The sequence below is a fragment of the Erpetoichthys calabaricus genome, chromosome 1 (assembly GCF_900747795.2).
Source record: "Erpetoichthys calabaricus chromosome 1, fErpCal1.3, whole genome shotgun sequence".
Lineage (NCBI taxonomy): Eukaryota > Metazoa > Chordata > Cladistia > Polypteriformes > Polypteridae > Erpetoichthys > Erpetoichthys calabaricus.
Window position 1 is genome coordinate 315,845,075 of NC_041394.2, and position 13,256 is coordinate 315,858,330.

Below are 13,256 nucleotides of genomic sequence, written 5' to 3' on the forward strand. Positions count from 1 at the left end.
CCTATATGGGCATCAAATGGGTCAAAATATGGTAGCCCATATGGGACAAATCAAATTATACACCCAAAGATCACAGGAGGCCTATATGGGTTAGAACAATGTTACAGCCTGCCTGGTACAGATGCGCTCAGAGCAAGCAACAACTTGGACAGTTTGGCGGTCCCTGGTGACTGCCTACGGGAGACCCATTGTTTGCATCAGTGGTTCTAAATGTTCAGTCCTCAGGGCACCCTGTGGTTGCAGGTTTTTGTTCCAACCAATTTCTCAATCAGTTGTCATTTTTACTTTTAATTAATCGCAATGTTTAAATAGTTGGTCAGTGTTTTTTTCCTTTTATTTGCATTTAGAAAAGTCCAGTAGTGTGTCAGATTTACACTTACAGCACATTAAAACAGTAAGGTTGGGACAAAAACCTGCAGCCATAGGGGGCCACCAGGACTGAACGTTGAGAACCACTGGTCTGGATAACATGCCCCTAAGCCTGAAGCAATCATTTAAAAAATGAAAGATTTATTAAATTACATATTATTAATCTGATGCATTTATCTAAGGCAACTTACAGTATTTGAGACATGCAGTTGGTTACATTTCATTTTTGGATTTTTCCCAGTTGAACCACAGATAGGTGAAGTGACTTGAAGTCCAAAGCCTAAAGTGTGTGTTCATCTCTGTAATGTGACTTCCTAGCAAAACTTCACTTTGGAGTGGTCTGAGGTGGCTTCAAAGAGAGACATTGCTCTTGATGTTCCATATTTAGTATAAGACCTGTGAATCCTTCAAATTAACAAGTCATTTTACCACCATGTCATGATGCCACACTCTACAGAGATGAGTAACCTATTAAGTGATGCTTTTTAAGTGTCATGAAGACCCAAAGAAGTGTTTGTTAAGGTCTTGTTATATAAGTGTAAATGAGTAATAGATGCATTTTTGCAGTACCTAAACTACAATGTTACCAAATCTTGGTTTCCCTCCTATCTTTGAAATGTGGGCAAACTGTAAAGTGTCCAGAAAAAAAAAACACACAAAGACACAAAGAGAATATGAAAACAACACCCAGACAGTGGCTGGACTTCAGTTTGACCCCAGGAGTCTGGAGGAGTGAGGCCGCAGTGCTGACCACTTCAACCACATACCACCTACAATTAGGTTTAAATTAGTATGAAAAAGTTTAGAATGTCCCATATATATATATATTGTCACAAAGGGTGATTCGAAATGTCTGATGAATAAACTGGCCTTATGGTGATGATGACTTAAATGGTTGTTTTTTATATCAACCCTCTCTGTTATGCAAACGCCATGTCTTGTACAGTAAGCTTCTTTTGCGTATAAATGTCCAATCTTGGCACATTTTGAGCAACATGTAAAACTGTAAAGTTTGTAATGCAGCTACAGAAAGTTTTACACTTTTGGCAAAAAGAAGAAGATCACCATCATGATGCATCTTCCTTTTCACTCTGTTTATTAGTGTGTGATTTCTGGCAACTAATTTAAAATTAAGCACATCATTACAGTCCATGATGACAGATTGTCTGCAGACAATTCTGCTTTAGGAGTGACATAAATGTACTACTGATGGGGATGTTGAAGGAGTTGAGCAGATTTTAATAAAACAGCATATAGTCATAAGCTGTTAACCATCTTGCCACATACTGTAGATAAGAGGTTAGTGGATACAAATAGAAAAAATGTATAATACAAACCTCTGAAAATGAACAGTAATCCTAAGGCATGGTGCAGAATTTCAGAACAACTAACACCCAGAATTTCTGTACCCATCCTAAAATGGTAAGGCTGCTTTCATATTATATAATAGTTTCTCACCTCCATGTTGACATGTGCCAACCACTCAGGTGGGTTTACAAAGAGGAGCACGGACCATCCAGATATACCCCTTTCTACACCAACAAAGGAAGCTTTCATCTCTTTCTGCCACCCGCAATTTTGGGGGCATGGGTGAAAATCAGTGGTCAATTTACGGCAAGTGGCCATAGGCCACTTCCGGAAAACAAGTTGAAAAACTGCATTACCATCTAAAAGGCGCCTTCACAGGAAAGACACATATAAAATACATAAGCTTATTAAGCAGAAACTAATCTGCAGATGGCACGGATGTGAGGCATCATACTGATATACATACAGTACATATATTTTGTATATAAACTGAAACATTATACAGTATAATGAAACAACAACTCGACTCAGAAGTCCTGGTGCTTTTACAGTACATATAATAAAGGCGCCAAAAGATCCAGTAGGTTTACAAAGCTTATGAAAAATTAACAGCCCAAAAATGCATGCAGTAGAATTTTACAGACAAAAATCAAATGTAAGGTCTGACTTTCCCATCTTCTGTTTGTAAATTGCATCAAACTTCTCATTCATCGACACAGTGAAGATGTCCTTCCACAAGCCAACCCGTCCTAAATAGTAAAAGAAAAAGAAAAGAAGGTGTCCTTCATAAATGATGTTTAAGGTGCAGTACCAAAGCGGCTAATGATAAACTATAAAAGAAGAAGTGCTTCAGGGGTAAGGTTTATGAAACAGGTTAATCTGACTCAGAGAAAAGCATAGTGTACCATGATTAGAGGGTTATTACCAAAAGAGATATGCTTTTGCATATTACCCACCCATGTTCTCACTTTCTTTTTCCTATGACAGGTTAATTGGAAGCCACAGCCTATCTTAGCAGCAATGGGACCAGGATGTCAGCTAATCTTTCCTAGGGCACACCGAAACACTCACAATTTAAATAATCAGCATAAGAGTAATTCTATTGACTTTGAGAGGAAATCCATTTAAATATAAACTGCATACTGACGGAACTTCTGAAAATTTTAAACCTGGTTTAGAGTGCTATAAGTTGGTTAAACCACTGTAGTACAAATCAAAATGGCATGTAGAATGGCTCATATGTGCTATAGCCAGCAGTTATGTTTCATTATTAAAGATACATTATGAGAGTAGAGGACTGCTGCATTACATTATTAAAATGGTTATTTTGCAGACATGTACAGTACATTCTTATAGCTTAGGATCAATCTTGGTCACTTGTTTTTTTTGGAAACAATCCTTCAATAAGAGGCAAAAGACTGCCATCAATTACACTTCAAACTTAAATAAGTGAGCAGCATAAGAAAGATACCCTACATTTTAGTGATCAGTAGTCAATTTATTCTCTTCATCATACTTTTAAAAGGATGCAGTCATTTGGGTGCATTAGTGGTTCGGTGTTTTTGGCTGTAAACTGTTTTCTTAAAATTTTTCATATTGGGTTTTTGGCTGGAGGTACGTTATTCCATAAATACAAGATGGTCACTATGCTGTAACATCACAGAGCATGTGATGTCAAAAGGGTTTGGAAATATCTCTTTGGTTTTAAATTTGCATATACTAGAAGATGCCCTAGGCTTTGCAAAGTGGTAACATCATTGGCTCTTCTAGTATTTTTTACAAAAGCCAACTATTTTAGTAGATTTTGCTGTTCTACCTTTGGTTTGTTTTGCACAATACTAAATTCTGCTCATGTGTTTGTTTTTTGTTCTAAGTCCATTTTTCGATTCCCTTTATCAGCTCAATTGTGTTTTGTTTTGCATTTCAGGAGCTAGTTTATTGTTAGTTAAGTACTCACATCTGTCAATATTGGGAAAGGGGAGTAAAGCAAATCCTTGAGTAGTTTTTCAGAATGCTTTCTTAATGCAGTTCCTTTATTCAGACTAGTGATAGGATCAATTTTTTTTTGTTTGTCTGCCTATGGCTGCTATAAACCCTTTGTGACACAGTGTCACATTTCCTTTTTTATGTCACTGTTGAGACACTTTGGGATCCCTCTTTCTTTCTTTCACAATTTATGCATATCTTACAAACTCTTGACTTCATCATAACCATAGACTACCCTATTACATACCTCTTAGAAAAGAGCCAATTTAATTTCAAACCATTACGTGAAAATTTAGCCTCTTGCATTTTTGTGTAAATGAAAGATCAAACATGAAGACAGAAAGAAGAAATCAGGAAACAGGAGATAAGGTGAAGGAGTAGAGGTGATCCCTTTCTGTTTGACATCCCCAGAGCCCATGATAAACATGTTAAGCAGAATGAACTGAGGTTAGCTTTATACTGAACATCTGGATATATCAAGAAACATTCGGACTAAGAAAGATATCCATACATCACCTGTCATGTCCATACGAATCAATCTATTGGTCAAGGTTAACGAGACCAAAATCCACCTTCAAAGCTGACTCTGCTTATGAATGTTAGTACATCCACCCATTTTCCAACCCGCTGAATCCGAACACAGGGTCACGGGGGTCTGCTGGGACCAATCCCAGCCAACACAGGGCACAAGGCAGGAAACAATCCTGGGCAGGGTGCCAACCCACCGCAGGATGAATGTTAGTACAGTATATGTTAATTTATTTAGTAATGATTTTCTAATACTAACCTGTACTATATTGAAGAACAACAAAAAATCTTGCATTTCCTCCCAGCTGCCATCTGTGACATTGACATACTATGTATGCTGGAGGGGGCATTACCTCACCTTATCCATAATTCCACCTATCCATATACAGTACATAAGCAGCCAAAAAACTATGTCATACATATCACCAAAATAACATGTTTTGTTAGGGGTAGTCATACGAGACTACATGGTGAATATTTATTGTCACCTCCATTACCAGTACTAATTTTGATGTGTGCATACTAGGTGGTGTGACGTTTTGATCGCATGACCTCACCAAAAGTTAATATGTAATGATATTAATCTTGCAAGTTCAAATAATAAAACAGCTACACTACAGAAGTCTCTTTTTGCTGGAATCGTTACCTACTTCTTCTGTTTTTGTGAATTTTTAATTGTCTACATTTTGTGGTGCCCGGCGGGTGTCCATGCCCGGCCGGGACGCCTAGGAGGAGTGGAGGAGGGCTTGTGCATCCTCCAGGACACGAGAGGGCGTCCTCCCTGGTGGCTTTGGGGACCACGGGTACGGAGCTTAGAAGCTCAACCCTGTAGGGGCCCGTGGTCACCACCAGGGGGCGCCCCGATGCCTTAGGAACATTGGCCCTCAGTACTTCCGCCACACCGGGAAGTGCTGGGGGGAAGAGACTTGAGGGCACCTGGTGGACTTCCGGCTTCTCCTTGGGAGCTTCCGCCACACAGGGGTGTGGCTACGGAGGTCCTGAGGATGCACCTGGAGCCCATCCGGGGCACATAAAAGGGGCCGCCTCCCTCCAGTCAGGAGCGAGAGTCGGGAGGAAGAAGACGAAGCGTGTTGGAGAGGAGTGGAGGCGGACCAGAGACTGTGAAAGGCATTATTGTGGCCAGGACTTGTGAAAGGGTGATTGGTGCTTTGTGCACTGGGTTTGTGCACTTTATTGGATTTATAATGTTTAATAAACGTGTGGTGGACTATAATATGGTGTCCGTCTGTCTGTGTCCGGGCAGCTTATCACAGTGGCGTAGTCGGCAGGAGGCTGCACCTGGTACAAGGTGCGGACCTGTATTTAACAAACATTCTGTGAGCAGCCCGGCTCAGCAGCGGCACCCCCACACGCGCCGCGGGAGCGACGCATGCACAACCCCGCATGAGCGATTCACCTCACGGTTCGCTACCGGTTCCTTAAATGGCCATGTTCTCCTGGTGCGGGGAGAAGAACAAGGACGTTGCCGGAGTGCAGCGGGCTCCAGCAGGCACACTGTCACCGAAGACGTCCGGTTCGGCAGCGCAGCGAGGACGTTGATACAAGAAGGCGAGTCCCAGGAGGTGAGTGCCCTGCCCAATGGTGACAGGCCCCGAGGGGGCAAGTTTACCTTTTCTGTTGCAGGCAGGGACTACCTGGGACTGCGTCAGTGGCAACGGGAAGCCGTGCCTCAGGCTGTCGACGGCGCCGAGGTGGCAGTAAGCAGTGCCACGAGAGAGGAGCCGCTGCAGCTCGATAAGCAGCAACCGCTGCTGGAAACCAGGAAGGCACGTCGCCGCATCAGGAGACAAGGAAACAGAGCCAAAATGACCGCGGACCGGAAGCCGCTCCCAGAGATTGGCTCGGGATTGGGCGGTGTGTCTGACGTGTCCGCCGCTAATTGGATGGAGGCGGGCACAAGGAATGTCAATCCCGGGCTGAAAAAGGACCCGACGGGGCCGGTTGGAAGGACCCCCAGAGAGCAGTCGGCGGATTTGCCTGAAAAAAAGGTAAGGCAACCGCCGACTGGCAATCTGTCTTTGCTCGCGGCGCTGTGTGAGTTGGAGGAATGCCTCCAGCCCGCGGCGTCGTTATTCCAGGTGTTACGCGTCCTCCGAGGCCAATTGCAGGGGCTGGAGATGAAGGCGGCCGCGACCCTGATGTCGCTGCGACAGTGGACGGATCGGCACGGCGCTGGAGGCTTCAGCCGGAGGGACGCTGCGGGAACGGTAAGCCAGACCGCCCCCGTACAAAGAAAGGGAGATTCTACCGATGGGGACCGTGATATTAGTGATCGGGACTGTGTCGGTAGGTCTCCGACAGTGGATGCCGCGGGGCAGGCTGCGCGCGTGGTGAGGGGAGTAACAGTGAGAGAACAGGGCGGACAGGGGCTGACAAGTGCCCTGGGTCCTAGTGCCCAACGCTCCGAGCCCGCGGCAGTCTCCCGTCGCTCTGCATGGACGCAGACGGGAACGAGGCTGCATGTTTGTCATGCGCAGACTCAAACCGTCAGGGCGTCCAAGAGGGAAAGGAGGGATAGAGGGCTGAGTGCCGATTCCTCCAACAGGAAAGGATGTGCTGCTGGGTGCGCACGTCCTGTGAAGAGCCACTCCCCTGAGCCATTGGAAGGGAGAGAAAAGCAGGCAGTCCCGTCAGCCAGAGGGACACGCAACCCGCGGAAAAGGTTCCGAACAGGCAAGTTCCGGGGTCCTTGTAAAAGGGGGGAGCGCTGCCAGTGCGTGGCACAGAGGGACACCAGGGAAGGGTGTCCAGGCAGTGGCTCTGCCCCTGTGTTTCTGTGTGTTGCAGGATTGGGCCTGGGACGAGCAGTAGGACCTGCTTCGTGGGAAGCCGTCCCTCATCAGATGGACCGTCTGGCCAGACGACACTTCGCTGGCAATGGGGCAGCCTCTCAACCAGCGGAGGCTGCGAAGGCACGAGCGGCACTGAGCAGAGGGGCGAGGAGATCTCGGAGGGGGTGCCGAAAAAGAGAGTTCTAGGGTGCCGGATGGGATCCTGGACAGAGAGTAGGACCCACTTCGGGGTTGAGCCGCCCTAACGGGGTGTGTCGCTCGAACCAACGGGTCTTCGCTGGCGATGGGGCGCTGTGGTGCCTGGCGGGCGTCCATGCCGGGACGCCTAGGAGGAGTGGAGGAGGGCTTGTGCCTCCTCGAGGACACGAGAGGGCGTCCTCCCTGGTGGCTTTGGGGACCACGGGTACGGAGCTTAGAAGCTCAACCCTGTAGGGGCCCGTGGTCACCGCGAGGGGGCGCCCCGATGCCTTGGGAACATTGGCCCTCAGCACTTCCGCCACACCGGGAAGTGCTGGGGGGAAGAGACTTGAGGGCACCTGGTGGACTTCCGGCTTCTCCTTGGGAGCTTCCACCACACAGGGGTGTGGCTACGGAGGTCCTGAGGATGCAGCTGGAGCCCATCCGGGGCACATAAAAGGGGCCGCCTCCCTCCAGTCAGGAGCGAGAGTCGGGAGGAAGAAGACGAAGCGTGTTGGAGAGGAGTGGAGGCGGACCAGAGACTGTGAAAGGCATTATCGTGGCCAGGACTTGTGAAAGGGTGATTGGTGCTTTGTGCACTTTATTGGATTTATAATGTTTAATCAACGTGTGGTGGACTATAATATGGTGTCCGTCTGTCTGTGTCCGGGCAGCTTATCACAATTTAATATATATTTGTTTAACAGCCAAATGAAACACAGGTAATGTTTCTAAGTTATCATTTAACCAATAACAACCTTTGAAGAAAATTGGGTACATTTCTTGAATTACATCATCCTGCCCATCCATATTCTGAAACAACTATTTTCCGATTCATTGTTTGAAGAGCCATATTCCAGATTCTGGCAGCATTGGGCACAGAAGAGAACAGCCAGCATGTGAAACAAAGAATTATAAGAAACTGTAATGAAACCAAGCAAAAGCAGATCACATTTATAACTATTACCTAATATTACAATAAAATATATGAAATTAGATATTAGAACAGAATAAATGTTGATGAAATCAGAACAATAATAATAAAAATAGATTACAATGTTTTGAATAAAGTAAATGTATGGTTTTGCTACAAAAAAACATGCCTTGGACAAAGATATATATAATAAATTGGCAGGATATAAATACATCATATGACTTGATGATATTAAACCAGTGCGTTGTTGTCAGAATATGAAATTACAAATCATACACAGTGCAAGTAAGCTGAAAATATAAATAAATTTAGAAGAAATATGGCTTCTAATGAATGTGGCCTCCTAAAACTAAAGAGGGCAAGTCCGCCACCATAACTTATACCACGTGGTAAGAACATCTATAATCACAACACATGACAAACTGAGGGTACACCAAACTGTTTTGATGTTGCAATTTTAATTTTTGCTGGTGTATACTGGTATGCAATTTCACCCATTTTGTGCACAGTTTCAAATCTGAATAGCTTCTGCTTGATGTAGCATTTGGCAGAAGAACTCTGAATGGACACATTAACATAACGATCCACATTCACAAATACCAGTCAAATTTACAGACCCCAAACAACCAAACCTGCAAGTCTTTGGAATGCGGTAGGAAACCAAAGTACTTTTGAAAAGCCAAAACAGGCACAAGGACAAACACACAGATCAAACCCAGTGTACAGAAACTGTAAGGCAACCATTGTGCAGCCCAGCCATGTATTACATATCATAACAGTCCATTTAATTCAATTCAGAGTTGATACTTCTTGCAGCATTGAGTGTAAGGCAGGAACCTGCCCTGGAGAGGATTCCAATCTATCGCAAGGCCAGTCTGCATGTTGTCATGTGCATGTGCTTGGGAGGCAGGTGAAGGGCTCTAGCAATAGTAATTACCCACCGAACCAAGGGTTGGCTCTATGCGCTAATGCCTTCTCTTTTCCTCCTTCTGCAGAACGGAACATTGATGGCCGTTCCACCTTTGACGTCACTTCCATTGTCCACCATCCTGGACTCACGCCTTCCTGCTTGGAATGCATATGACCAGCAGTTTGGCCATCTTTGGGTCCGTTCACTATCGGACTCCCATCTCAAAAGAAAACTACTTTATCTTTGTAAAAACAGATTCATGTTTGACTTATGTTCATTATTCAGGGTCACAGACGTGCCCCAAAACTTTTTCTGTGTCTGCTTTTTGTTTTACAATGCACACACTCATACTGCGCCAGCTTGTAATCATCAATTAAACTACTACACATCTTAGGGGTCATAGGTGGAAAATGAAAGTATCCAGTGAAAATCACCCACAGATAACAGCCACATTTGAGATTGGAACTCACCATGCTGGATCCATGAGACCATAATGCTAAACACTATGACACTGCTTAATTTAAATGTTAAACACAAATTTAATTTTCTAAGCACCATTCTTTTGTGTGCATAATGTAGGAAAATTTCCTCAAAACTTATTTTTTCCTAACTTTTGTTATATTTTATAGTAGGTTTAGTTATAAATGGATATACAGATATATTTTAGGCATACTATTGACTGGTATAATCTTAAATTAAAACTGCATAAACCTACAGGCTAGTTTCTAGAAATTTCTTAATTTTTTCTCTCCACCTCCCTCCCATTTTTAGCTAGTATCTAATTATCAGGCATAGCAGCAAATAACAAGGCAAGCAACAACGGAGCAGTACTTCATTGAGTGCCATTTGTACAAGGACATGTTAATCATCAAGCACCTGGATTAAAAAATGTTTTAAAAATGACAAGGCCACAGTCAGATGAACAAATGACTTTGAGATGCACTCTATGCATCATAATTATTGAATATTTTTAATATAGAAATTTTATCAATTGCACAAATTTTTATGTTGCATCTTGCCTTGTACCAACCATCATATTGTATTCAATCCCCTTCAACCTTTAGTATTGCCTATTCCTCCTCTGAGTTTCATAGTGTACATACGATCAGTATGTATTCAACACTCTCATTGTTCAAATGTATCTTCCAATAGACAGTGAGTTCTTGTTATTTACCCAGAGATTTACTTCTCTTGGCCAGTTCTTTATTATTCACATTATTCCCTGTGGCTGTCAACTTGCTGAGCTCAAAATCCAAGCACCAGGCCACCTTTTTCACATCACCTTAAAATCACCCTAGGGTACTCTGTAACAATCTCAGGTCTATCATGTTTATAATGTTTGTACTATTGTTACCTCAGGACTACTAGGGCTCTGCTGTACAACTATGCAACTGTCTGCATGCTATTGTTTCTATTATTTGAACTGTTTATCTTATTTACTGTACTTGTTCAATCTATGCATACTGCACTTTCTGTATTCTTCTTTTTTTTCTTTCGGCTGTTCCTGTTTGGGGTTATCACAGCAGATCATCTTGTTCCATATCTTTCTGTCCTCTGCATCTTGCTCTGTTACACAGATCACCTGCATGTCCTCTCTCACCACATCCATAAACCTCCTCTTAGGCCTTCCTCTTTTCCTCTTCCCTGGCAGCTCTATCCTTAGCATCCTTCTCCCAATATACTCAGCATCTCTCCTCTGCACATGTCCAAACCAACGCAATCTCGCCTCTCTGACTTTGTCTCCCAATCATCCAACCTGAGCTGACCCTCTAACGTACTCGTTTCTAATCCAATCCATCCTCGTCATACCCGATGCAAATCTTAACATCTTTAACTCTGCTACCTCCAGCTCTGTCTCTTGTTCTTTGGTCAGTGCCATCGCCTCCAACCCGTATAACATAGCTGATCTCACTACTGTCCTGTAGACCTTCCCTTTCACTCTTGCTGGTTACCCGTCTGTCACAAATCATTCCTGACACTCTTTTCCATCCACTCCACCCTGCCTGCACTCTCTTCTTCACCTCTCTTCCACACTCCCCATTACTCTTTACTGTTGATCCCAGGTATTTAAACTCATCCGCCTTCACCAACTCTACTCCCTGCATCCTCATCATTCCTCTGACCTTCCCCTCATTCATGCACATGTATTCCATCTTCTTCCTACTGACCTTCATTCCTTTCCTCTCTACAGCATATCTCCATTTCTCCAGGCCCTATTCTCGCTACAGATCACAATATCATCCGAAAACATCATAGTCCACGGGGACTCCTGTCTAGTCTCGTCTGTCAACCTGTCCATCACCATTGCAAATAAGAAAGGGCTCAGAGCTGATCCCTGATGCAATCTCACCTCTACCTTGAATTCATCCATCACTCTTACCACAGACCTCACCCCTGTAACACTTTCCTCATACATATCCTGTACCACTCTTACATACTTCTCTGCCACTCCCCACTCCCTCATACAATTTCACAACTCCTTTCTGGACACTCTGTAGTATGCTTCTGTAGGTCCACAAAGACACAGTGCAACTCCTTTTGGCCTTCTCTATACTTCTCCATCAACACCCTCAGAGAAAACATTGCATCTGTAGTGCTCTTTCCTGACATGAAACCATACTGCTGCTCACTAATCACATTTCTTCTTAACCTAGCTTCTACTACTCTTTCCCATAACTTCATGCTGTGGTTGATTGATTTTATTCCTATGTAGTTACTAAAGTTCTGCACATCCCCCCTTATTCTTAAAAATCTGTACCAGTACACTCCTTAGGCAACCTCCCACTTTCCAAGATTGCATTAAATCTGGTTAACAATTCCACTGCCATCTCTCCTAAATACATCCATACTTCCACAGGTATGTCATCTTGACCAACAGTCTTCCCATTCTTCATCCTCTTCATAGCTGTCCTTACTTCATCCTTGCTAATCCGTTTCACTTCCTGATTCACTATCTCCACATCATCCAACCTTCACTCTCTCTCATTCTTTTCATTCATCGGCACCTCAAAGTACCCTTTCCATCTGCTCAACACACTCTCCTCGCTTGTGAATACATTTCCATCTTTATCCTTGATCACCCTAACCTGTTTCACATCTTTCCCAGCTCTGTTCCTCTGTCTAGCCAATTGGTACAGGTCATTTTCTCCCTCCTTAATGTCTAACCTTTCATACAATTCAACATATGCCTTTTCTTTAGCCTTTGCCACCCTTCTCTTTACCTTATGCTTTATTCCCTTGTACTGCTGTTTTCTTTCTGTATCTCTCTGACTATCCCACTTCTTCTTCGCCAACCTCTTCCTCTATCCAGATATCACACCAAGCATCCTTCTAGCTGTTTCCCTTACCACTTCTGCTGTAGTTGCTCAGCTATCTGGTAACTCTTCACTGCCACCCATTGCCTGTCTTATCGACTTCCTTCTCCCTGAACTCCACCTTATAATCTTTCTTTTTCAACTTCCACCATTTGATCCTAGGCTCTGCTCTCACTCTCCTCCTCTTCTTGACATCTAACATCATCCTATGCTGCCTAATAAAGATTTCCCCTGCCATCACTTTGCAATCTGCAATCTCCTTCAGACTAACACTCCTGCATAGAATATAATCTACCTGTGTGCATCATCTTCCACTCTTGTACAGTATGTCACCTTGTGTTCCTCTCCCTCTTCTTAAAATACGTATTCTTCACAGCCATGATCATCCATTTCACAAAATCCACTATCATCTGATTTTCTTCATTCCTCTCCATGAAACCATATCTAACAATCACCTCCTCATTCCATCTGTTCCCTTCACCAACATGTCCATTGAAATCCAATCCATATACCACTCTCTCTCTCTTAGATACACTCTCCACGACTTCATCCAGCTCACTCCAGAAATCTTCTTTCTAACAACACTAACATGAACTAATAACATTTATCATCACACCTTCAATTTCCAGCTTCACAATCATCACTCTGTGCAACACTTTTTCACCTCCAAAAAACTCTTACTGTTACTTCAGGACAGTGGTGGGCCATCAGGGCCTGCAAGGCCTTCTCTCCTGGCCTAAAAAATATATCTGAATCACAAACTGATGTTAATTATATTTTGTCCATGAATACTTATTAAATAATTCCAAATAGTCTGTCCGCTTCCTTTCATAGCTTTTCCGATGGTTGTGCTGCTTCCAGACATGTTTTTTCATATTAAAGCATTTAACCAATCACATTTCAGCCATCATTTGTTG

At 43.6% G+C, this 13,256-nt stretch overlaps 1 protein-coding gene across 2 annotated transcripts in view; it reads right to left on the bottom strand.

Moving 5' to 3' along the window:
* Window positions 1–204: 204 nt before the first annotated feature.
* Window positions 205–13,256, bottom strand: part of sult4a1 (sulfotransferase family 4A, member 1) — a 79,067-nt gene continuing 66,015 nt past the window's right edge. Inside the window, exon 7 of one of the 2 annotated variants that reach the window (XM_028817730.2) lies at window positions 205–2,426. In XM_028817730.2, coding sequence (XP_028673563.2) covers window positions 2,314–2,426 — 113 coding nt within the window. In that variant the 3' untranslated portion in view covers window positions 205–2,313. The remainder of the gene's footprint in view (window positions 2,427–13,256) is intronic. The other variant, XR_007935312.1, reaches the window with a different exon arrangement.